This window comes from Pyxicephalus adspersus, chromosome 8 (assembly GCF_032062135.1).
Source record: "Pyxicephalus adspersus chromosome 8, UCB_Pads_2.0, whole genome shotgun sequence".
NCBI lineage: Eukaryota > Metazoa > Chordata > Amphibia > Anura > Pyxicephalidae > Pyxicephalus > Pyxicephalus adspersus.
Window position 1 is genome coordinate 40315102 of NC_092865.1, and position 25370 is coordinate 40340471.

The 25370-nt window shown below is 34.7% G+C and overlaps 1 protein-coding gene across 1 annotated transcript in view; it reads left to right on the plus strand.

Annotated features, from left to right (window-relative positions):
- The window catches only part of HMCN1 (hemicentin 1), a 132611-nt gene that overhangs the window by 92313 nt on the left and 14928 nt on the right, over positions 1-25370 (plus strand). The window contains 28 exon segments of the mRNA XM_072420118.1: positions 34-230; positions 490-571; positions 1572-1708; positions 3102-3243; positions 3327-3471; positions 5719-5846; positions 7413-7569; positions 9685-9806; positions 10384-10548; positions 11217-11324; positions 12985-13119; positions 13205-13339; positions 13976-14245; positions 14575-14765; positions 15069-15282; positions 16010-16144; positions 16263-16453; positions 16860-16941; positions 17465-17734; positions 17821-17991; positions 18794-18964; positions 19322-19492; positions 19641-19811; positions 20181-20351; positions 21144-21314; positions 22651-22800; positions 24628-24765; positions 25032-25153. Of these exon segments, the coding sequence (XP_072276219.1) occupies positions 34-230; positions 490-571; positions 1572-1708; positions 3102-3243; positions 3327-3471; positions 5719-5846; positions 7413-7569; positions 9685-9806; positions 10384-10548; positions 11217-11324; positions 12985-13119; positions 13205-13339; positions 13976-14245; positions 14575-14765; positions 15069-15282; positions 16010-16144; positions 16263-16453; positions 16860-16941; positions 17465-17734; positions 17821-17991; positions 18794-18964; positions 19322-19492; positions 19641-19811; positions 20181-20351; positions 21144-21314; positions 22651-22800; positions 24628-24765; positions 25032-25153 (4442 nt within the window).

The following is a 25370-nucleotide window of genomic DNA, read 5'->3' on the forward strand; positions in this document are numbered from 1 at the left end:
ATTAAAATTTTATTAAATTTTTCTTATCTGTAGAGCCACCACATATAAATGGATCAGAGAACGTTGATGAATTGTCAGTAACTATCAATACCCAACTGGAGCTGGATTGCTATACAACAGGATTCCCACCTCCAGTAATTAATTGGCTTAAAGATGGACAACTTCTATCAGAAACTGAGAATATGCACTTCATTAAAGGGGGACAGATACTTAGAATAACAAGTGCACAGGTAAAGTTTACTGGGAAATTTTAAAGTTTGTTATTTATTAACAGTGGTGGTGAGAATAAAAAAAGTTTTCTTTATGTTTTGTTTTAAATGGACATACAATTGTGTGCTTTTAAGGAAATATTAGTTTTGTGGTATGTGGCAAATACAATCGCAAGCTGTTGAAATTGCCATGTATAGACAGTGTCTATTGGCACTTTATATTGTTTCATATATGGTTCATTTAATGTAATCACATATGTTTATTTATTACTTTTACTAGGAAGAAAGTATTGGGCTGTATACCTGCTTGGCTTCAAACAACGCTGGAAATACTAAGAAAGAATTTGCTGTAAAAGTTCACAGTAAGTGCTGATATATTTGAGCAGTGTTATTTCTGGTGTCTAGCAGTATTTATTATTTAAATTATATTAGGGATCATTTATGCTTCTGTTCTGAAAACAGTGGGCAAGTATATTAGTGTGAGTTCCGACTTGTTTAAAATATTAAATTCCAAAAATTGATCAGCAAAGTAAATGCACTTTGGGAAAGGTCATTGACGTGAACAGGCCCTAACCATTTTTTCCATCTTAGCAGTATCACATTTTCACTTAACTTACTAACATTCTGATGCAAAGTGAACATGCACTTTAAGTAGTATACACTCACTTTGCTAAATGAACAACCTTTTCTTTTTTCAGTAATCCAACCCTACAGATACAGACTTTGACTAAAATAATAATAGAGGGAGACTAGTATAAAGTATTTACAGAATACATGTTAAAACTCTTTTTAACATGTATTAACATGTAAAAAAAAAAGTAAAGCCCCTCACCTTAGTCTTTATTGCCGTGGTGAATATTTTTTTTTTGTTTACTTCCGCTTTAATTAAAATATCACTTTAGCCTATTTGCTAAGCTAAACAGTCACTTTAAAAACTGACCACATACTTTTCAATTTCTGTTTTGACTATATTCTGTGTGTTTCTGTGGTTTGTAGTATAGCAAAATGATAATGTACAGTATTATACATCAGGTTTTTACTATTGTCATAGCAAGGTTTCCTTGGACACTTATAGCAGAGGTAATAGAGCAGCAGTACATGGGGGAATTCAGCATAACTTCATACTCAAAAAGTATTTGGGGTAATATCACAAAATCTCCTATAAACTGAATATAGATTATAGATTTCTATCATCTCCCATTAGCATCCTTTCCAGAGACCCTAAATGTAAGGCTCTAAATTGATTCCTACATAATTGTAATCACCCTCCATGGGATTTGAATGAGTCTAACTACACATACACATTACATCTACTATATATTAGAAACGTACTATATAATAGAAATGTCTTTTTTTCTTTAGTGCCTCCTAACATTGCAGGCATAAGTGTCATCCATAATATAACTTCACTAAAGAATAAGCAAATTACCCTGGAATGTAAATCTGATGCTGTTCCCCCACCAGAAATCATGTGGATAAAGGACAATAAGCCATTGCTGGTAATGTTTCCTATTAGACCTTTTTTATGATACATACATTGTTAAATATGATTAATGTTGAATTTGCATCTACAGGTGTTTACTGTGTTATGCAAGCGGGTGTGGACCCACTGTGCCACTGACTGGGTATGCTCCAGAGGGGCGTAACTAAGCTGCTACCTGGTCTTCACTAGAGCCTCTGATGGTGAGGATAGGCTTGGGCTGCAGGGTAGCTGCCAGGTGCCACTCCAGAGCAATCCCCAGGCCAGTGGCAGCTGACCACAGGAGTCAGGATACACAGTGCAAGCACGGAGGGGCTTGCGTGGCCAAGAAGGTGATGGCAATCAGACAAAGTCCAGAAACAAGATCCGAGGTCAGGGTCAGGCGGCAATCAGGCAAAGGTCCAAAAACATAATCCGAAGTCAGGGTCAGGCGGCAAACAGGCAAAGTCCAAGGGTAAGAAACAAGGTCTGGTACACAGTAAAGCAAACAGAGAAAACACCTTAGCACTGGGAGTTACACAGGGTAAAACCTAGAGATTGCTCAGGCAACTTCCTGTAGTAGGAGGTGCCTTTAAATACCTGCAGAAAACCAGCCATAGGCTGTAGAAAACAGAGGGCGTGTATGTGTTACCTCATAGATTAAGAGAGACACACCCACGCCAGCTCAAACACCAGAGCAAGTCTCCAGCAGGAAGGAAACTCAGGCATGGAACACAGGTAGTGGGGTTACCTGAAAGATAGGACCCGGCGCCCGTGCCTGCAATTAGGAGCAGCGCCCCCGGCACGACCTGCAGTTCTAACATACTGTTTTTTTGTAGCACTGTTTTTAGGTCTTAAGGGGATATTAAAAAAAGGAACCACCCATAAGTTGGTTTAAGTTAGCCTTTTTTGTGCTTTTTTTTTTAAAATATAAATATTTATACCTATATTTACTTACTGTAAGACTATGCACTGAAAGTAGACTACCCTGGTAACTCAGGTCCTCTCTAACTCCACGATAGAAGTCTATTGATGTCATACTAACCTACTGAGTGTTTGCCCAGTATCACATTACCATCTCAAACCTATGCAAAAATACCCTTTCTTAGGCTGCATATTTAGATGATCTAACCAATGAGGAATGGGGTTTCCCCTAAAATGTGAAATCTTTGCATAAGTTACATTGTTAAGGTTTTCTACAACTCCTGTGAGCTTTTTAATGAATACCACTTACCAGATGCAGAATCCCCCCCTCCCCACGTCTGGTAAACGTTGTCTTACCAGAACAGGAAGTGAGGGGAAATCTCCTTAATGGAGCCCCATAAAGCAGTAAAACCTAGCAGGGCTTTTAAATTATCCTCATTCTGTGAAGTTTATAAACAGTTGGGAATAGATGCTTTTAAGTTGTTTACATTTCTTTTCCACATTTTTAGACCAGCTTCAGAGTACACATTGAATCTAATGGACAATTTGTACATATCAACAGTGCAGAGGTGGAAGATACTGGGCACTATATCTGTATTGCTAGTAACATTGCTGGAAAAACTACCAGGGAGTTTATGCTAAATATATATGGTAATTATTATTTTTGAATTTAATATCTACCTATAGTTTTAGTTTCCTCAACTACACAATAATCAGCTTATTTTGGTTAACAGTTCCTCCATCAATAAAAGAAGGACCAAATTTAGTTACAACTTTTGTAAACAAACCTGCTAATTTGGAGTGTACCGCTGCTGGAGTCCCATCACCACGTATATCCTGGAGAAAAAATGGAGCTATTCTGCATGAGAACAATGAGAGGTCAGGTGCTGTTTTCTTTTTTATTTTCAAAGAACTAAAAATATTAATATTACAAGATATGAAAATTGTACTAAAAAACAACAAAAGTTGTAAGCAGTGTGATATTGGTGAAGTACAAAGGCGCAACTGACTAAAATAGGGTTTAACTTAGGTCCTGAAAGCTGTGGGTATCCGATGGTAGGTACAGGTTGTACTAAGTGGTATCTTAGGTTGTTGCCTCTTATTTTAGGCAGGTGGCCTTTATTGGAGTATGCAGTATATTCATACACATAATCTAAAACCAGGACCATAATACATTCTATACATTACTCCCTGGCTGCACCCTTGCACCTGCCTCAACAGCAGCAATACATCTAATAGGGAAAGGAGCCTCTTTGTACCTCATGATATCTGCTGGTGGGATGTACAATAGATTCACTGCTGTAACTGCAAGGTCACTTCAACACATGATTGAAGTGTAGTTTCAATGAGTTGTACATGGGGAACAGAATTTTTACAATGCTGTATGGTGTTGGGTTTCCAGAAAGACACTTGTATCTTGTATCTAGTCCTTCTCCCCCCTTGTGAAATAACTGCAGTCCATAACTGATCACCTTCTATATTATGTGTATGATTCCTGCATTTTGCAGTCTCTAACATTCCCCTGATTGCTTATTCATCATGTCACCAGTTTATTTGACAAGATTTTGCTGTATCTTCTCAGTTGTGGACTGTAGCATGTCCACAGTCCTTGGCCTATCAACGGCTTTATGCATTCCATCTCTTGTACATTTCTTGTTCAAGTTTGCAGTCTGTGGTAGGGTGTCAGTTTTTAAAAATGATTGTAAATATAACTAGTCTGCTAAAATATGGCTATAGTAAATGAGGTTCCAAGAAGAGTGAAGGTGATAGAGTGCTGCTACAGTTGTATGAGGGTAATGGGGCTTCTATATGCATTTCATGAAATAAATACCGTCTTACTATCAGACACATATTTCTGCTAGATGAAACAAATGGAAGATGATAGCACAACTGCTGTGTGATACCTCACAACATATGAATATACCAAAAGGGGAACATTGAACAGTTGGTGTGGTTAAGTGGGTGGTATAGCTGGGTTCTGGGTATAGCCAAAGCATGATGGATACCATTGACTAAAGTGGAAAAACACAATAGGTTTAGGGTACTACAATATACACAAAATATAAAACCAATGCATTTTTAAGGTAAACTGACAATCACCTATTGTTCCACTAGTGGTTTTATTATAACAAATTACCCCAATAAGGGCCAATTTTGTATAAATTATTTAAAATCTGGAAGCCCCATGTATTAAGAGAACCCCCAGATATCCACCACCTCACCATGGAGAATGCGTACCTTACCCATTTCCATAAAATGTTAAAACAACCCTATAGCTGTTTAATAATAATAATAATAATAATAGTGACAGCACACCATGTGTAAAAAATACTCTATTGTTAAATAATATTTACCTGATCAGGATCTAGTATTGTGTACATGTTCCCACCATGGATGAGACATCCATTTATCCTCCAGGGTTACTGTTGTCTCCACACTGAAATGAGCCTTGGATGAATGGATGGATGACCTCCTCCTGAGCTCCTATACACAAACTGATGGAGGAGTTCTGAGACCTGCAATGTCCAGTTATTAAGAACTATCTCTCTCTCTGAGCTATTGGTGTCATCTAGTGTCGGCGCGTGGAAAAAGGGCAGACACTAGTGAAAACCAATACCAATGTTTTGAATCCTGGACCAGATCGATTCCAGGTTTGCTGGATCACCCAGCTTCACTGATGAAAGTGTATTCTCTCCAGCCGTAGTGAGCTTTATTAAATCAGGCTTAGTTTAGCCTTTACTAAACAGTTGAAAGATAAAAACAATAAACTCTTCACTTCACTGTCCTATTGAGGTTACACAGGACTACTTTATATCATGCTAAGTAAACAAAAAAAGAGGAGAAGCAGGATCTCTTTATATGTTAAACAATAGGTTTGTCATTTATTGATCCTGCTTGGTGTATGAACACTGTTGTCAGTCACTAACAATCATCTCCAGCATGCAAATATAATGTCTATAATCACTTACATATCCGTATACTATTTTGAAGCCAAATACTTAAAGAAATGTTCTTTCTCCCCTTTGGTTTAAATGTTGTATATTGTAATCTGCCATTTAGAAATTATTCGGTGTAACACTGTGTATGGGTATCATTATTTTATTATATTATCTCATTGTATTTTAGATACACTGTTCTTGAATCTGGGACACTTCATTTTTCATCAGCAGATGTTACAGATTCTGGTCTGTACTCTTGCCTCGCAGCTAATGCAGCTGGATCTACCCAGAAACAGATTGAGCTTTTGGTTTATGGTATGTATGATTTGGAATTGCAAAATATTGCTTTATTTAAGAAGTACATTTTTAAAGCAAATAACTAAACTAAAGTTATACAGTTATAATAAAATTAAACTCACTCCGTCGTTCAAAATCATAGTAAAATAAAATGCAGTTGCCATAGCTTGACTTAAATTATAGTACAGGGCAAGTAACTTTGTCTGACTCAGAGAAAGAGTTATGTCTTTTGTAAATAATGTTAGTTGCTTTTAATGTTTTTCATAATCAAATAACTAAAGCCCATAGAACTGTGTGTCCATTTACTAGGTATAATCAAGGCTGCATTACTATAGGTACACACAATTTCCTTCTGGCTTCATATTGGCAACACATAATACTTTTTTGCAAATAACAGATATGCTTTGGTAGTTTAATTCATAAAGTTGATTTTGTTTTCAATTTTATATACCTATGCCATAACTGCCTCTTACTCTAAGTCCAGAAATATATATAGTCTTTAGGCAAAAATGTGTTAGTTTGATAGTGTAGTCACGAGAATAAATGATCTCTTCTTGTTGTATAATGTACTATATTTTATTTAATCCTCTATAAATATGTCAATGTTTAAATACATTTTACTTTACATAAATATGATATAGCTTTTACCAAAGCAGAATCTGACAGTTCGCCAACCAGTTTAAGGATAGATGAATGGTTTTTGGCTTTCCAGACCATATCAGGTAGCATCAAGTTGGTGAACCGCATTGAGAATATAGACAGACTCAGATAGACTGCTTTTGATTTGCTTTTGACTTGTTTCTGAGTTTTTGAAAATTAGTTTAAAAATGGTTTCAAACTGATTCTACTTCTGAGTTCACATTGTCATGTATGGAAAAAAAGCAGTTCAGACACACAAAAAAATGGACAATTTTTATTCATAACTGATTCTATAGTAAAAAAATGAGAACACTATAGGATGAAAAGAGTGCTGAAAAAAACAAAATGGGTAATGCATTTTGAATTCAATGCTATGTGGTATTATTATACAATAATTGCATAATATATTCATGCTCATATAGTGCTGGAAATACCAGTCGTACAAGATACGTTCAAGACCTCTGCAGAGCTGCAAGGCTATCGGCTAATAAAACCCCTGGCAAAAATTATGGAATTGCTAGTCCTGGAGAATGTACATTTAGCTGCTCTGCTTGATTTCAAAACAACAAATCACAGATTTGATAACAATTTTTTTAACAGCTAAACATTTTGGTATTTTAAAGAATACCTCTGAAAAATTAAATTATGATATTGCAATTAATGGTACATATTTTGATCGTTCCATTAGTTTATTAAAAATAATGGAATCACTCTGCAATGATGAAAAAGTGTAACAACATACATTTTTTGAGACATGGACCTTAATAATGAAAAACAAAACTTTTTATCAGTCAGGTCCCAGGTGATTCCATTTCTTATGTCAGGGGTTGCAAGGTCTGGTGATTTTCAAGGTATTTTTTTTTTTTGATTTTTATTTTTTATTTATTTTTTATTTACAACATCTTAATAATATGTATTTATATAGTTGATGTTAATGTTTTATAGATCCTCCGATGATAAACCCTGGACCCACAAATATTACTACAGTGGTAAATCAGCAAATAACACTGATGTGTGAAGTAACAGGCACACCAAAACCAAGAGTGGCATGGAAAAAAAATGAAATTTTAATTAATATGGATATGGATCAAAATATTTACAGGTATGGTGCAAAGTCAGAAAATCATAAAAGTATAGATATGTAGTGAGTGAAAGTACACAATCACTACTGCAGTTAAGGAATTCCGCTATACAAATTACCAATAAGCCACATCCCTTAATAGTAGAAACACTAGAAACAAAGAAAAACAAATTTTGGGACTTTTGAGGCCAAATTCAATCCAAGTAGAGTATCACTTAAAAAACGTTATTTTATTATCAAACATATAACAACCTTCTTTTAACAATAAAAGCATATTATACAAGTAACATCTCCTGTGTGAACACCAAAATTAATGGGTTACATGTTGTCGACGCGTTTCGCGGACTATTGAGATCCGCTTCTTCAGGACAATTACAAGATATCTACAATATTAACATATGATACGGAAATGTGTTTGTACGTCGGTAAATATATACCGAGCAATATGCATAGGGTATATATATACATAAACTTACAAAACTGCTTATATCAGACTCAATATCTCATGGCTGAAAGGATGTTTCACCAATTAAGCGCAAAGAAGGCGCACAGCGGCAGCAACTAATGCAAACATCTCCAGATGAGATCCTATTGGTTCCATCAAGATGATGAAACCAATTAGATGGGAATAATTAGAGATAAATAGCTTAGTTTATGTTTCATTGAATACATGTGTAAGTAACACTTCTATTACTTTTTTTATCATAATTCTGAATCACATACTACAAACATATTGGTTTGTAGTATGTTTGGTGTTATAATTAATTTTATATAAGGGTTCAAATCTCAAACAGTCACATGGTTAATATGATCAATAAATAATCAATAACTTCATATAATCATGATTTTTGAATAAAATAAATGAGTTTTGCTGGTTATATAAGAACCCTATTTTCTTTATACTTAACAGATTAAAAAAATCAATGGTTTCATGAGGTTTCTTCATTTGATACAGTAGTATAATATAGTATAATATAAATATTAATCTTAAAATTTGATATCTCATCAATCCCTCTGTGTGTAAAAAGGAAGTTTTCCAATCAAATCATAGTAACAAAATCATAAAACCTATAAAAATCAGGTAAGATGAATACCAACAAAGCCCCTGATTCATCAATAAAATCCGCGCTCGCTGGAAGCGCGAAAGTACGCGCGGCCAGCGATCGCGGTTTACCGCGGATTTTTATATATTTATTTATAAGTATTGTAGGATAGCAATAAATATATACACACACACATATACGTCAGCAGCAAAAGAACGTGTGCGCGCTTGTTACTTTATTGAGAATAAAAAACAAAAAAAGTTGTTCGATGTCAGGCCCGCAACTCGTGCACGTGCACACGTATCCGACAAGGCATCGGAAGCTTTTACATAGGCGCCTATGTAAACACACCTTCTTTTGCTGCTTACGTATATGTGTGTGTGTATATATTTATTGCTATCCTACAATACTTATAAATAAATAAATAAAAATAAATATATATATATACGTTGCAGTGATGACATGCCGAAGCCCGCCTGCAGATGCCGGTGAAAGATGCAGGGAGAGCCCAAGAGATTTTATTGAGAGCTCGCCCTGCGTCACAGGGACACGTCTGCAGGCATGCTGCTCAGGGGCAGCCGATCACTCAAGGAGCGGGGGGGGCGTTCAGCCGCAGGACTGAGGTCCGACCCACCACTCAAATTTATTTTCCCAGCAGATTGCAAAGGCAAGTTGCATGGTTAGTCGCCACTGTTGGCAACAGGAGATAAGGTCTGATAAAGGAAGAATATATTAAAGAACCAAAGGGTTCATACTACATAATACAAAGAATAAATGGATACATTTAAAAAGCTGAAGACAAGAGAATTCAATGCAAAAACAGATAATTCATAACTTTTTTTTCTCTTATTTTCATCTGACTCAAAAAAATAAAATTAAAAAGAAGGACGAAATTAGAATTATCACTGGGTTTTCGTCTCAACATAAGCCTAATATTATTATTGTTAGAAATGAAAAAATTAAATGAATAATAATATTACATTTATGACAACAGGTCACATATTATTTTTAGCCAGGTGAAGCAATGCTATTATTTGCAACAATACGGAGGTTTAACATACAAACATTGAGGTGTTCTTATTTTTGTTTACAGATTTCTTTCTTCAGGATCCCTCATAATTTTATCTCCTGCTGTAGATGACACAGGATTATATGTTTGTTCTGCCTCAAATGATGCAGGTCACGATGAAATTGCAATTAATCTTTCAGTACTAGGTAACACCAAATTTACAACTTTATTATACTGTATGTGTAACCTACTAAGCTTCAGCTTTCCATTAAAATGCATCTGTACTTACCATTCTAAAAGAAGTTTTGTTAATCTAAAAACCTCCTTGCAGACACACATTCAGTGAATTCTTATGACTTGTGTCTTACAATATAAATGTGGTCTAATAAGGAGAGACATGCCTATGTGAATTAGACAAATGCAGTAGCGGCATCATCTCTTTTCTGATCAATGAATAACTCGTTATAGCCTATGAAATTACCATTGAGCTATACTTAACCTAGGTGTTGCTCTGCAATTCACACTTTGAAGTCTTGTGTTCGAAAGATAGGGCATCACTCTCCTTGTAGATAACAATCACAACGTTAGACACATGGAGAGACATTTATTTGGAGCAGTGTGAAAATAATTTTGATTTTACCCATAGCAGGAAATCAAGTTTTTTTTGTCTTATATCTATGATAGCATGTTTTTGCCTTACTGTGGTTTTGTTCAGTGAAGCATTGTAATATTAGAAGTACATTATTATTCAGATGAAATATTTGTCTTTAATTTACTCTTTAGTTCCACCATCGATCGCAGATGAAGTAACAAATATATTTATTAATAAACTGTCATCAACTATAATCCCTTGTACTACGTATGGTGTTCCACAGCCTGCAGTTCATTGGTTAAAAAATGGAATGCACCTTCCAGATATAGGAGAAAGCTACAAGATATTGAACTCTGGTAATTATGTTTTGAGGTCTCTTTATAATAACCAGGTTGTAGTGTATTATCATATTTGTTAAAAAGGTCATTCGTCTGTTTTATTTCTGAACCCACTAATGGACTCTCTGTTCTAATGTTTTGGGAAATAGATCCAATGAGGGAAACCAACTGTAAGCCTCCATACTGTAGTTTCTTACATCTGTTTTCTAGTTTGTTTACAGATATCGCAATATACATGTGGTCCAACATATATATGTTATAGAACAGTTAAAATTGAGTTCCTTCAACTTATCTTTACTGCTTGTGAAGTATTTTATTGTTCCTGCTGCTACATATTGTCCAATCATGATCATTACCAAAGATTTTATAAACCCTCCCGTAACAGCAAATTAAAAAAACCTTTTAATCTCTGGCAAATTATACAGCACCCTAGGTGTTGTGTAGATGGTACTTCTAATGACATATTTATTTTTAGACATTGGCAACATATTTTGATCAGCCTCTGTAAATTACACCAAAATATGTGATGTTCCAATATTAAAAAGCAAGTAAATAAGTTCATATTCAGCTAGTTTATGCAATTATTTTAAGTACTTAGGTTACAGCTGAGATCCATTTCATGTGTGAAATAAAAATTCCAACAATTATTGAGACACTCAATTTAAATTCTATATTTATATTTCTAGGAAGTATTGAAATACCACGTACAGACTTTACCCACACTGGAAGATACACTTGCAAGGCAGTAAATGAGGTTGGCTCTGCTCAGATTCATATAAATCTGTATGTTCAAGGTTGGTAATTAAATTATTGCTATTACCCGTGATTACAAATACATTTTAAATTGTATGTAGTTAGACTTTTAGTTATATTATGGTAATAGGCTGTGAACATTTTGGGGATATATATCTCCCAAAAATTATATGTGTTGCTTTCTAAACACATACTGTACTGCCACAGTTTTTCCACAGCTAATAGTCCAGCTGACCTAAATTATCACCTTAGTTGGGAAAAATCATGGTCCACCCATTTGAGAATCCACCCCATGCTTCTTGGGTAGATTGTGTAGATATGTGTGTGTTTTACATAGGTAAAGATGTACAGATCAAGATTTATCTTTACCTCCAGTATATATGTATCTTTACCTCCAGAAACATGCTAGCTTCACCTTCTGCATATTTTAAAATATTTATTTTAAGAATGTGTAATGGTTTGAATGTAACTTTTTGTTTATTTATGAATTCAGTTAAAAAAAATCATACATTTTTTTCATTTACATATAAATATCAAACATAAAAAAAATACATTCCGGCGCATAACAATAATTTGTGGGACACTTTCCCCAGACAATTTTGCTTCTAAATTTGTAGTTCTTAAAGTTGAAGTTCTTAATGCGTTTCACCTTTTGTCTTTATCAGAAGGGTTAAATTTTTTATATGCCTGTTCCAACCTCTGACAATCATTGTATAGAATTCCAAACACCCAAATGAGGCAAAGTGAATTATCCAAATTTTTAGTAAAATCACCGTTAATCCATTGTTGACAACCAATAGCTAGACAATTTAGCGGTTTATTCTCACATTTAAAGTGAAGGTCACCACATCATGCACTTGAATACAATATTACAAATTTGTTTGAATTGTCACATGATTTTCAATGGTAATTTAATGCACCGATGTCCACCAATGATTGTCTGATGTTGGAACAGGCATATATAAAAGTTGAGCCTTCTGATGAAGTCAAAAGGTGAAACACGTCAAGGACTTCAACTTTAGGAACTACAAATTTAGAGGCAAAAATTGTCTGGGGAAAGTGTCCCACAAAATATTGTTATGTTTTTATTGGAATGTTTTTTAATCTTGTTTTATTTGTTGTTCTCTTTGTCCCTTCTCTTTGTACTGTTGACCACTGTAATCTAAGGAATGTGAAGGGAAATCCAAAATTGTAGAGCTCTTCCTAAAACAAGAGGTAAAGAAGTTCATCCAAAAAAAACAAAAACAAAACACAGGCTGAGGTTTTATTTCTTCCCTACTACCAAAACAGACAAAAAAAGTTTCTTCATTAGTACTTCATTAGTTTCTTCATTAGTCAAAACTTCATTAGTATTTTCTGTGACATTGTGAATATTACTGGTATATTGCCAAAAATATCAATATTAAATTAGAATAGAGAATAGAGTTTAGTATAGAGAAATTAGAATAGAATTACTATAGAGTTTTCTTGTAAAGATAATGTAAAGTTTTGTAGGAGAAATGAAACATGTTAAACAAAAATGATTACAATTACAGGCTATCTATCATCAAAATGAATGCAAGACAGTACCCAATGCTGTGCATATTAATATAATAGGAATTTGATAAATATATTGCTTAGTGTTAGTACCCATTTAGCACTCACCTTTTTTAATGCACTTATCCTTAACTGATTTATTTAATAGTATTTGTTCTGATTCAGAGGTTCCTGTCATAACTGGCCAGGCTGATTACTTGGAAGCCACAATAAACCAATCTATTACACTTTTATGTGAAGCACTTGGAACACCTTCACCCACTATAACATGGCAAAAGGAAGGTGTAGGCATCAAAACAGGTATAACATATGTTTTTATTTTTTTCCTTTTAAGTTTGCTATCGCTATTTAGTTTATATGTGAATTTGTGTTTTTTTTATTATAGGGGGTCATTATACTATGCTTCCTAATGGCAACCTTAATATTGCATACGTTACACAGGAAGATGGTGGTACCTATACTTGCATAGCCCAAAACCCAGCTGGAACAGCACTGGGCAAGATGAAACTTAAAGTTCTTGGTAGGTTGCTATTAAATATTACATTGGCAGCAGGTGGTGGTTATATATTACATTCCAGATAAATGTTTTATTATTACTGTTACTTTGTAGAGTTTAAATTTTTTTTTTATAATTGCTTTAGTAGACTAGTTCAAATGTTAAGAAATATGGAAGCCACATGAAGTTTGGGCAGGCAGCTAGTGAATTAACTTTTTGAATTATATGCTAAACAGTTGCCAGTTTGTATTTTAGGTCTAGAATGATCTACTTTTTTTTTATAGCTTTCTATTATTAAATTGCCATATTGAGGGGTACTGTAAAACAGAATGAGCTCCTTTAAGCCTTTTTTTCACTGAAAATGTGACTGGGACATGGTTATAGTTTTTAAATGTTTTTTTTTGAGCTTTCTAGTATTGAAAAGTAGCTAGTAACTATCATTATACCTTTATAATAATATTTTAATGTGAATGTCACTTTCTGCTCTCCCAACTATTTCCTGTATATTGTACAAATGTCTTGATTTATTCCCTTTTATGTATTATGTGCAATATTTGTATACCGTTTTTTGAAAATATTATTGGAAATGATTGAACTTTCTGTTATTTACAAGCTGTTTTTTATACTTAAATGCTGCTTGTGTTCTGTACCTATTTCTAGAACCACCAATAATAAAACCACACCAAAAAGAATATACAGTTTTAGTGGATGAACCTATTACAATGATATGTGAGGTCTATGGCAACCCAACACCCGAGATTGTTTGGCATAAGAATGGGGCAGCTCTTGCCAAGTCAGCTGTACAGAGAATTATTGGAACCGGAGCCCTACAAATAGGATACGCACAGCCTGACCATGCAGGCCTGTACACCTGTACAGCACAAAATGCAGTGGGGTCTATGAGCTCCAGTATGAATCTAACTGTCTTGGGTAGGTATCCTTAAATGTGGATATTAATCATGGTCTAAAACAACTGCAAAAGAACCCTTTGAGAGATATGGACCTATCTATTCTAATAATTTATTGCACAAAACAGGTGTTTGCGCTCAGGTAGTATGGCTGTATATAAATCAAATACGTTTGTGTAGTAGCTAAACAATTTGTTTGAACTTTTTACATAACAGCAGACATCCCTTAAAACATTAAAATGTGTTCATTTTACGGTGCAGTAATTTAAACTGCATAACTCTTTGCAAGTTCATGCATATTTTCCACCGATTCTTGTTTCTTTTTTTCCTTTTTTATTGTCTCTTTCTTAGTTCCTCCTCAGATTGTAAAACACACAAAAGAAATATTTGTAATACAAAGCTTTCCAGTTACTATTCCTTGTAAGACAAGTGGAATTCCAACACCAACAATTACCTGGTCAAAGAATGATGTTCCAATAACAGATAAGAGTGGAAAATATGCTGGTAATAAATCTGGAGAACTAATATTGCTCAATGCAGAGGTAATAATATGTATACATTTGTTTAATTTTGTGAAACATGAAAAACAAGCAGCATTTAGATACAAATGAAAAGTTAAATTTGTCTTATGCTGTGTTATTCTCTAAAACCGTTTCCATAAGCAAAACAAACCCAGAATACCCATTCTTGTTTGTATGTTCTCTCTGAGTTTGAATGTGTTTCCTCCAGGCACTCTATACAGTAAATGCATTAATAATTAAAAAATAGGTTTCATTCTATAGATTGGTGATATACTTCTAAATGCTAAGCTATACTTACAGCACACTTGTTTATACTTTATACAGCGTCACGATAAGGGTGCTTACACTTGTACTGCCAGTAATATCATTGGAAAGGATTCTCACACAGTTAGTGTCACAATCCAGTATGGGCCATCCTTTACAGAGCTGCCTTCAGATGTGTCACTGAATAAAGGGGAAAAATTGAGGTTGTCATGTAAAGCAGCAGGAAACCCTCGCCCCCAGATAACATGGAGCTTTCAGGATAATTCAACACCTGGTAAGTATAACTAACAATACTGCAATAAAAACATTTTCTCAATCATGCAGGTGGATTTTTTGCTGTGTTCCAGTTTCATTACGATCAATTTAATTAGCTAATTATTTAAGACATAAATCTGCCCTTGTTGAATCTGTGTTGATTTGAGCAGCCAGACATTTTACTCACATGGAAGGAGTGGTAATTGCACTAAGATTTTGGTTTAATTTATGTGACCTAATAAATAAACTATTTTAAATTCATAAACATTGTAATTGGGGAAATACTGTAATGCATTGGTATATGATGTGATTACATTATGAGAGAATCATAGAGACTACCATAAAAAGGCTAGTTGCCTTGTTCTTTATGGGTTTATTACTTCAGAGCCACAGTGTGCAAGTAGGTAGCAAATAAAAGTCCATGAAATGTTGAATTTCACTGAATTGTGTAATGAAAGAAATATAGGGGCTGTCATTGCTGATCTCCTTTTAAAAATGGTAATGGCCTGACTGTGGCTTTACTTTGTAAATGTATGTTCATGTGCTTGTGTGAGCCCAACATGAAAGCAAACCATAAGAAATGTATCCCTACACTTGTTTTGTTAGCAATATAAGTTTGTCGTCTTCTAAAGGTGTCTATACTTCCTCTCTATTTTTATTAAATCATAGTACCACTATGAAGTTTTAAAAGAAAAGCAATACTGTATGTTATGTGATCAATTATTTTGCTTTGAATTATTCCACAGTGCAAGTTGGGCAATCTAAATATCTGAATGAACTTGTAATTGAGAGGGTTTCAAAAGACAGTGCTGGCACCTATACTTGCACAGCCGAAAATTCAGTCTCATTAATAAATGCTACAGTGAAAGTGTCTGTAAAAGGTAGGTACAGTACTGAGTAAATTAATATAGCATTTCCCAATACATATTTAGTCACAGTTTGTGTTAAATACACGTTTCTTTACGTATACTAATAAAGTTTTGATTTTATGCCCAACAGAGCCTCCTGTTCTTGTTGGGTTTCATCCCAACTACCAGACCACAGCACTGGGAGGCAGCATTATTTTGAATTGTATAGTTCAAGGGGATCCTGTCCCTAAAATTCAGTGGAGTAAGAAAGGAAATGAAATTCCTTTTAACAGGAGATTTAAACAGTTCAATAATGGCTCTCTTGCAATCTATAACACAACGGTAAGTCAATTTGCAGCTAATATATCAAATATATCTACACATTTAAAGTTACGTTTATTTAGGATTTAGGATTTATTTAAGATTATATTTTGCAAGACGATACAGCATGACTTTTGGGCTAAATTGCCTGTGCCTAGGTGGTTGAAGCCTTTAGTATACCATAAAGTAAACCGCAGGACTAGGCGTCAGCTCTTTAATCTTCCCTTACTAAAAGTGCCTAACTTAAAATTCTCCCGCCTTTTCCATTTACTTTTTAAATACCATTGGCCTGTTTTGTTTTATTACTGTTCAAGACCTTTTCATCTCTTAGGGATTTTTTTTTCTTTTTTTTTTTTCTTATTAGTGTGTGTAATTATTCTACCACATGTGCATGGCACTATCCTTACCATCTATTCTTCTTGCCTAGATTGAAGATACTGGTGAATATATATGTATAGCTACAAATGATGCTGGAACAATGGGCCACACAGTGACCCTGTCTCTGCAAAGTAAGTTGTTTTAACATATTCCAGTCTCAGGTGAAACATTTTCTTCCACAGTAAGGAGGTCATTGAGTCAAAATTCTATCCAAGCATACTACTTCATAAACATAAATGTACCAGAATTAGCTGAATGGTAATTTGAATTCGGATAGATGATAGATAGATAGATAGATAGATAGATAGATAGATAGATAGATAGATAGAAGCAAGTGAATGTAAGTGGCAGATGGGTAAATGCTTGACAAATTGATCAAACATAGGTGTGTTAAATGTGTTATAAGGGATGAATTCTGACCATAGGGCAACTCTATAGCATGACAATTGTTTTCAATGTGTAGACATTTCCTGGTGCTTCTTAGGGAAAGGAGGCAAAGAGTAATCCTTCACTTGGACACAACAGTCAGTAACGTAAAAAAAGTTTTAAGCCTTCCCTATACTTTCTAAAACTATGAAAATTCAGCACTTTACATACTCTGGTATATCTATTGCCTCCAGTTGTTAATTGATTTTGCTTTGATTTACCTTACAGAACCTCCTGTTATAAGGATTCTTCCAGTTGATATGACGGTAAATGCTGGTACTACTGTGGTTTTGAACTGTGAAGCAGAAGGAGAGCCAACACCTGATATTGTTTGGTCTCGTCTTACTCGTCCTATTTCTGGGGACAGCCGTTTCTCAATATTATCAAATAAATCTTTGCAAATAGTTGCTGTTCGTAAAGAAGATACATCAGTGTATGAATGCAGAGCTACAAATATTATAGGATCAGCTGTGGCAAAGTCTTCTTTCATTGTGCAAGGTATTTTATATTATTAACTGAGAATACAATAGCATATGCAATATTACACACATGTTATTATTAACATAATATTTAACTTTTTATAGTTCATGGTGGGTTTTCTGAATGGCTGCCATGGCAATCCTGCAGTGTGACTTGTGGCCAAGGAGTACAAAAACGGAAGCGACTGTGTGATAATCCAGCCCCAGCAAACGGTGGATTGTATTGCCAGGGGGAAGAATCTGAGACCCGTAGCTGTCAAAATAAGCCTTGTCCAGGTATTATATTTGCCACAACTTATAATTAATTTTAAATCAGCAACAACTGCCAAAGATTTGGATAGAATGCGGAATTGTTAGAACCTTTAAAGTTGTTATTGTTTCTAATGTACTAGTTAAAGACATTAACCTTACTTCCTGCTTGGATTAGAAAAAAATCACGGTTTTAAGTAACATATAGTGTATAGAACTCTTGGCTTACCCCCTGGAGAACATCACCAGTACATTTCACCAGTAGGAATGAATGGCAAACTTTCCACCAGGTAACCTTAGTCAGCTTTCATTAAAGCAAAAAATGTCAACTTTTCAGAAATTGGTCTGTGGTGACTTTTTTTTAGGTAATTACCAAGCGCTTGTTTTATATACTTTACTCTAAGGGAAAACTTAATACATGCTTTGTACTATTTTAGGGGAGAAGGATCTGTTCCCACAGGAACCTAAAACACTGCTGTTTGGTCAATAAATGAATAGGTTGGCATCTATAGACTTCAGAACAAAATGCAGTTAAAGTCAAAAGTTACATAGCTTTTCAGTGGGATCTTCGGAAAGTTGATGATCCCAATTTTTACTAGCATTAACTTCTGCACAGTGTGGAAATGACTTCTTGTAAGACTTGGTATCCCCCAGCTTTTCCTCTGTATCTAGCATAAAGGTTAAGTGATGTCAGTGCAGGCAAAAGGAAGCCAGGTTGTAAAATGAGTATTTTTTTTATCCTAATGTCTAATTTATAGGGGGGGATTGAAATTATATATATATATATATTACATATTTTATATTTTGTGCTTGTTTTAATATATGACAGTTGATGGAAGTTGGTTAGACTGGGGCCAATGGGAAGAGTGTTCTAAAACTTGTGGAAGTGGCAAACAAACAAGGACAAGGACGTGTAATATTCCCTCAGCCCAGGAAGGAGGAAAGACATGTGATGGAAAGGCTATTGATACCAAAGTTTGTAACACCAAGCCCTGTCCAGGTATGCATTTTGAAAACATACTGGCCATTCAAAAGTAAATATAGGTGTCTGTTCTTATTTTGTCCAGTGTCCTTTAGTTGTAAAACAAAACAAAAACCTAACATTATAATTTCTAAAAGACTATAAAACTTAACATGTTACCAATCTGCTCAAAAATTGTTTTCAAAAATGGCTAGTCTGAACAGTCTAAATGTCATTGAGGTTTTACATGTACATGGATTGATGTACAGGATTAAACAATTGTTAAAAAGAATTCTGAGATAAAGTTGTACTTAACAACAGCATTTACAGCAGATACTACTAATTTATAACATGGACATACAGTACTGATTCTTTGAATTTTTGGATTTATTTTAGTTAATGGAGAATGGAGTTCCTGGCAAGTATGGGGACCATGCAGTAAGACATGTGGAAAGGGCACTCAGACACGTGTAAGGCTCTGTAATAGTCCGTCTCCATCCTTTGATGGAACATATTGTGAAGGACAAGACAGACAGTCGCAAATATGTAACATACGTCACTGTCCAGGTAATAAATACTTGTTTATTAATTCAGTTTTCCAGATCTAATAAAAAAACATCAACAAACAAAACATATATTTTATGATTGCTTTTCTGATACTGAACAACAATATTCTAGAAGCAAGCAATGCATGTTTTCTTTTTTTCTCATACAGTGGATGGAAAATGGTCACCCTGGGGCAGTTGGACACCCTGCAGTGTATCCTGTGGTGGAGGCCTTAGACAAAGATCTCGTGAATGTTCCAGTCCACAACCCCAATATGGAGGCCACAAGTGTAAAGGAAAAGCTTTTGAGAATGAATTTTGCAATGGAGACTTGTGCCCTAGTAAGCCTTGTTTTCTTTTAAAATATAAACAAGTTTCCCAGTTTATCTGAGCTAACAGAGCAAATCTTTAAAAATTGGAGCCATTCTACCTTCATATTGAAACTTGGTGTCTGTATCCATGAGTCTGGAAGTTACTTTGTTTTTAGGGGTCTGTATGTTTTTGACTACACTGCTTAGCTCATTGCAGCTGGAATATTACAAGGGAAATCACAGTTTTCAATGTCAAACATGATGTATCACTTTTCCATCTGGGCAAATACGCTTGTGCAAGCTAATGTGTTAATACAATGGTTGTTTGCTTGCAGTCACTATTACATTTCAGATAGTACATCACTGCACATCACTGACTGAACTTGAATTTATTTTTAGTCCATGGAAACTGGGGATCATGGAGTGCATGGGGAACATGTAGTCGTACATGCAATGGAGGACAGAGAAGGAGGCATCGCACCTGTGACAGCCCTGTTCCCTCACATAATGGAAGAGGATGTGCTGGCAAAGACACAGAAATACACAAGTGTAACACTGAAATGTGTCCTGGTAAATTTCATTTTTTGCTTTCTAAACATAATACCAGTTAATAACTAGATGGGTATTCCAATACTCAAGTTGTGTTAAAGAAAAACAGTTCTAATGGTAATTGCTAACTTTTTACAGCTGTAATATAAAATAAAATACAGAAATCTTTGGTAGCACGGTGGAGGCAAATATATTCTAGACTGGGGTATAATACCATGCAAACGTTTTCAAAGATCGTCTATATTTAAAATGTGTATTTTTTACAGTAAATATTACCTACATTCATTTGCTGTGTGGTAAGTAGTGGGTTTATCAAAGTCATCTGTATCTTAAACAGTGTGACACACATGGCTAATCAATTTATATTGCTCTTTTATACATGTGACATTATATTTTTAAATGATAGTAAATAGGGTATCCGATTATTTTTTTCCCAGTATATTTTTAGCATTTATTTTTCTAAAACTACACACGCAATTTATCTTGCAAAAAAGACAAACAAGAATGGGATGTGTTGTAGTTATTACATACAATGCTGTATCAAAGCTGCATACTTCATAAGTGGGTAGTAAGTCTAGTTAAAAAAGTATCAGGTTGCTGAAGCTGATCTTCTACTGCACTGGTTGTGCTTACAAGTAAGCATAGAACTTACTTTTGTCCAGGACCACACAACAATGCACTAATGGGAGTTTCTAGTTCTGTATCAATAAAAATACTTTTAAATTCTACATACCTTTCATTTTTAGGTGATATGAATTTAGAACAAAGTAGAGGAAAAAGTGTGCATACTTGTTTCCTGTCTATTTGTTGCAGCTGATGGTAACTGGGGTCCATGGGAAGCATGGAGTAAATGTTCTGTATCATGTGGAGGTGGCCAGCAGATTCGGACACGTACTTGTAAACACCCCCTCCTGTCTAACAATGGCCGAACATGCCCAGGTGATTCCACGCAACTGTTGAGGTGTAATGTTCAAGGGTGCCAGGGTAAGTTCACACCCTCAAGTAAGTGGTTTAACCACTTTTATACCAGCATTACCAGTGATCTTCTTTTAGATTACAATTCGATGAACAAAGTATGGACAAGATTATTTCACTTTCAGTTCAGTTGACCTTAATTAACACTTTTGTGAATTAGACCTAATGGGCCTACTTCAAGCCTTACAAGACTGGAGAAGATATACTTTCACAGAAAAACCTGGGTAATCTAGCAAACCTGTAATAGCAAATCTTGTCCAGGATCGAAAACATTTGCCAACAAGTAATTCCAGATTTGGTGGATCAACACAGGTTTTCCCATGATAGTCAATAGTCTTGGAGAAAGTTAATAAATCAGACACAGTGGGCCTGATTTTTTAAAGCTCTCCAAGGCTGGTTAAAGAGGATACACTTTAAAAAATGAAGCTGGGTGATCAAGCAAACCTGGAACACATCTGGTCCAGGATTAAAAACATTTGCTAACAAATAGCAAATTACTTTTAGGGAATCCATTCCAGGTTTACTAGATTATCCAAATTCACTGATGAAAGTGTATCCTCTCCAGCCTTAGAGAGCTTTATTAAATAAGGCCCAATTTGTGGAAAGGAACTATTTATATTGATGATGATCATGATGTGATGCCATGTACATAATAGGCAAGATTTATTAAAACTCCCCAAGATTAGAGAAGACAGAATCACCCAGGTAGTAAAGCAGGTACTGCAGTATGAATGGCATTCCATCACACTTGGACAATATCAGGCAATAAACCTATACTGAGGCACTCCACAACTCACAAGCCATTTTAGTGTACTGCATTAAAAATAAAATAGCAAGATCTGTTTTTTGTATAGTAAGGTATGCTGCAAGCCCATTCAGAAATTATATAACACATGAGCTTTACCCCAATGCAAAATCTGAATGGTCCCGTATTATTTTATCGTGATCAAAACATATACCATACAACATATTATGTCCAAGTTTTAACAATACACAGTCAAGTATTGTGAGTTTAATATTCTAAATGTGGGCATTATTTTATGCAAAAACAAGTGCATCACTATGGGCTCTATTTGTATATCCTTTCAACCAAAAATCACCCAATTTTTATCCAATATGTACTCATTTTTCACATTGGATTCAATTAGAAAATGTGTCAATCAACTGTTGCTCATGATATTGATGATACATATATCCATCTATCAATATATAAATATATATATATATATATATATATATATATATATATATATATATATTTGTCATCTTTGACACCTGTATTCAATTATGGACTTGGTATTTCTTACTTTATGTCTACCCCTCTGTGTCTTCCTGTATCGGCTAGGAGGAGTTCAGTCTATAAGAGGAACATTAGTGGGAACTATTAATGATGTTGACCTACGCATTGTCCAGCTAAATGGTTCTGTTTCCAACGACTCTGAATCGCATGGTAGTACAATAAAAGCAACCTTCACTAACATTCCTAAAAGTCTGGGTAAGATTTTGCTAATGGTTTTTGAAGTGTGCACTGATTTAAAAATGAAGGCTAATGTCAGACATGTAGTTACAGAAAATGAAGGAGCAGAACAATTTTCCACCAAGCACCAGTGTCAAAAGCATATGGCACATAAAAAAATAATTCTGCCTTAAAGCTTGGACAAACATGGGCAGTCAATCATTGGCCTACTCCACAAGGGACCTGCAACAGTTATTATCTAACTTTGTACTTTTATCCTTGACTTAATGTTTTATTTTGATGCAGATATTGAGCAATTACTAATAGCCTGATCCTTTAAATAGTATTGGCAGTCAATCAGAGAGGCTGATGGAGTGCTGTAATGAATCACAGAGATCATGTGACAAGTTAGCATACTTAATACACAGCATTCCTTATCTCTTCTGATTGTTTCTTTGACAGACTACAAAAGAAAGACAAAGCAATGTAACTCAGCTACTCTACCTATGCACCACTTTGTTTTCTGATTCATAACCATCTTTTTCTTGTGGGAAAAACTGAATGAATTCAAACAGTGGCAATCACACGGCCTTAACAAACTTTATAATCCAGTAACTGGCAACTGATTTATTGGCTTTGTCTCTCTGTGAAGTCCCACAAAGCACTTTCTTCAGAAGTCTTCTGAACATACTTTCAATTAAAATCTTTTATTCCAACACCATCAAAAATTAACAAACTACAAACTCTAAATTAAATCAAACACATCTTTTTACATAATATGTGGAACCATTTTTGAAAAGAGACCCCATGACTCCCCATAGCCCAATCCTCAAGCACAGTTTATCACAGTGTTTCTCAAACTTTTTAAGTTGGGGGAACCCCCAGTGCATTAGCGTGTTGGTCAGTAAGAACCATGCCTCCTACATTGCTGGCCATTGGGAAGAATGTTACCCTAAAGATAGCTAAAAATAGCACTGGTATCTGATAAACTGACTTGAGAGTCACAAACTACTCTACTAACTGCACAAACTACACAACTACTTGCTCAAGGAACCCCCAGCAACCTCTGGAGGAACGCTAGGGTTCCCCAGGACCTTGGTTGAGAAACGCTGCTTTATCATAGGTGGTAAAAATGCCCCAAAATTTGTAGATACTGGATCATAGTTTACCAGTTAAGATATACAATTTTATATGAGCAGTTTCAGCTTCTCCAGTTTCTTTTCATAGCGGCAGAACAGTTCATTGCCCAGGTAAAAACAAAAGATGTTGTAGATTTTATGAAACATCAATACATGTGTGCAAAAAGAAAACCTAACTGTGAGATAGAAACAAATCCAATTATGTTAATAATAATTGTAATTATGGTCTCTCACCCCTAAAATCATCCCTTTCAAAAGTTTAGCACAGTGTTTGGGGGTATTAGCAGACCATATTTACACATTTTTACATTTAAAACAAGTTTTAAAATCTTTTTATATTTATTGAAAAAATATTTGTTGCTTAAAAACTTCACCCTTTATTTTGTTTTTATGGAACAAAAACTGGTGGTATTCCTCCTTGACTATGATAAAAAAAACCCGAAAAACATTTAGATTGACTGCCACTTACAAACTTACCGGTACTTTAACCACCCACTCCTGGCTCTGTGAAGTAGATTGCACCCTTGTTACATGGTTGCGCTACTAGGGCTGTGGGACCCATTGACCTGGATCCACCCCAGTTCTTTCTCCCCTTATCCACATCCTCTCTTTTCTTCCTCCTTACTTCTTTTTTCTCATATACAAAGATACGAAATAGAGAGCTGTGTTTTAATAATTGCATCTATGTAGTGTGTATTTACTAATGTTTACATTTAATATATTTTAGGTTCTTCTATGAGAAATCTTGCATCTTTATTGAATCCCATTTATTGGACAATAGCAAAAGAAAGAGGAGAAGCAGTAAATGGATTTACTCTGACGGGTGGTGTATTTATCCGAGAATCCCAAGTGGAATTTGCAACAGGTCTGTAGATAAAAGTCATACAAATTAAGCTAATATAAATACTATATTGTTTTTAGACTTTCAGATTTAAGCATTAACATTAATCCAAACAATTTATTTACAAATATCTTACATTATTCAATAAAAGATTTTAATGCCAAACACCTATTATCCTTTCCCCACATTCTAAAATAAAAAACAAGGCCAAATAACATTATTACTCAATTTGTTTTTTATTCAAAATCAACTAATATTTTAAGCATATCTAGATATGTCTTATTATACAGGAGAAATCCTGAGAATCACTCACAGTGCTCATGGTCTTGATTCTGAAGGCTTCCTCTTGCTGGACACAGTGGTGAAAGGATATATTCCTCAGCTTCCGACTGCTACTAACATCAAATTAAAGGTAAAAATTAGCAGACAATTATAACTTTCAAGGTTTTAATATTGTTTAAACTATAACTTAATAACTGAATCCACATAATTTTGATATGTACATAGGGGTCTTTATTAGTGATAATGTTCAAAAGGCCTTTTCAAGCAGGTTCTTAATAGTTGTACAAAAACTTGCTTCACAATATAAACTTTAGTTATATGATCTTAACAAAGCTAACCATGCATTA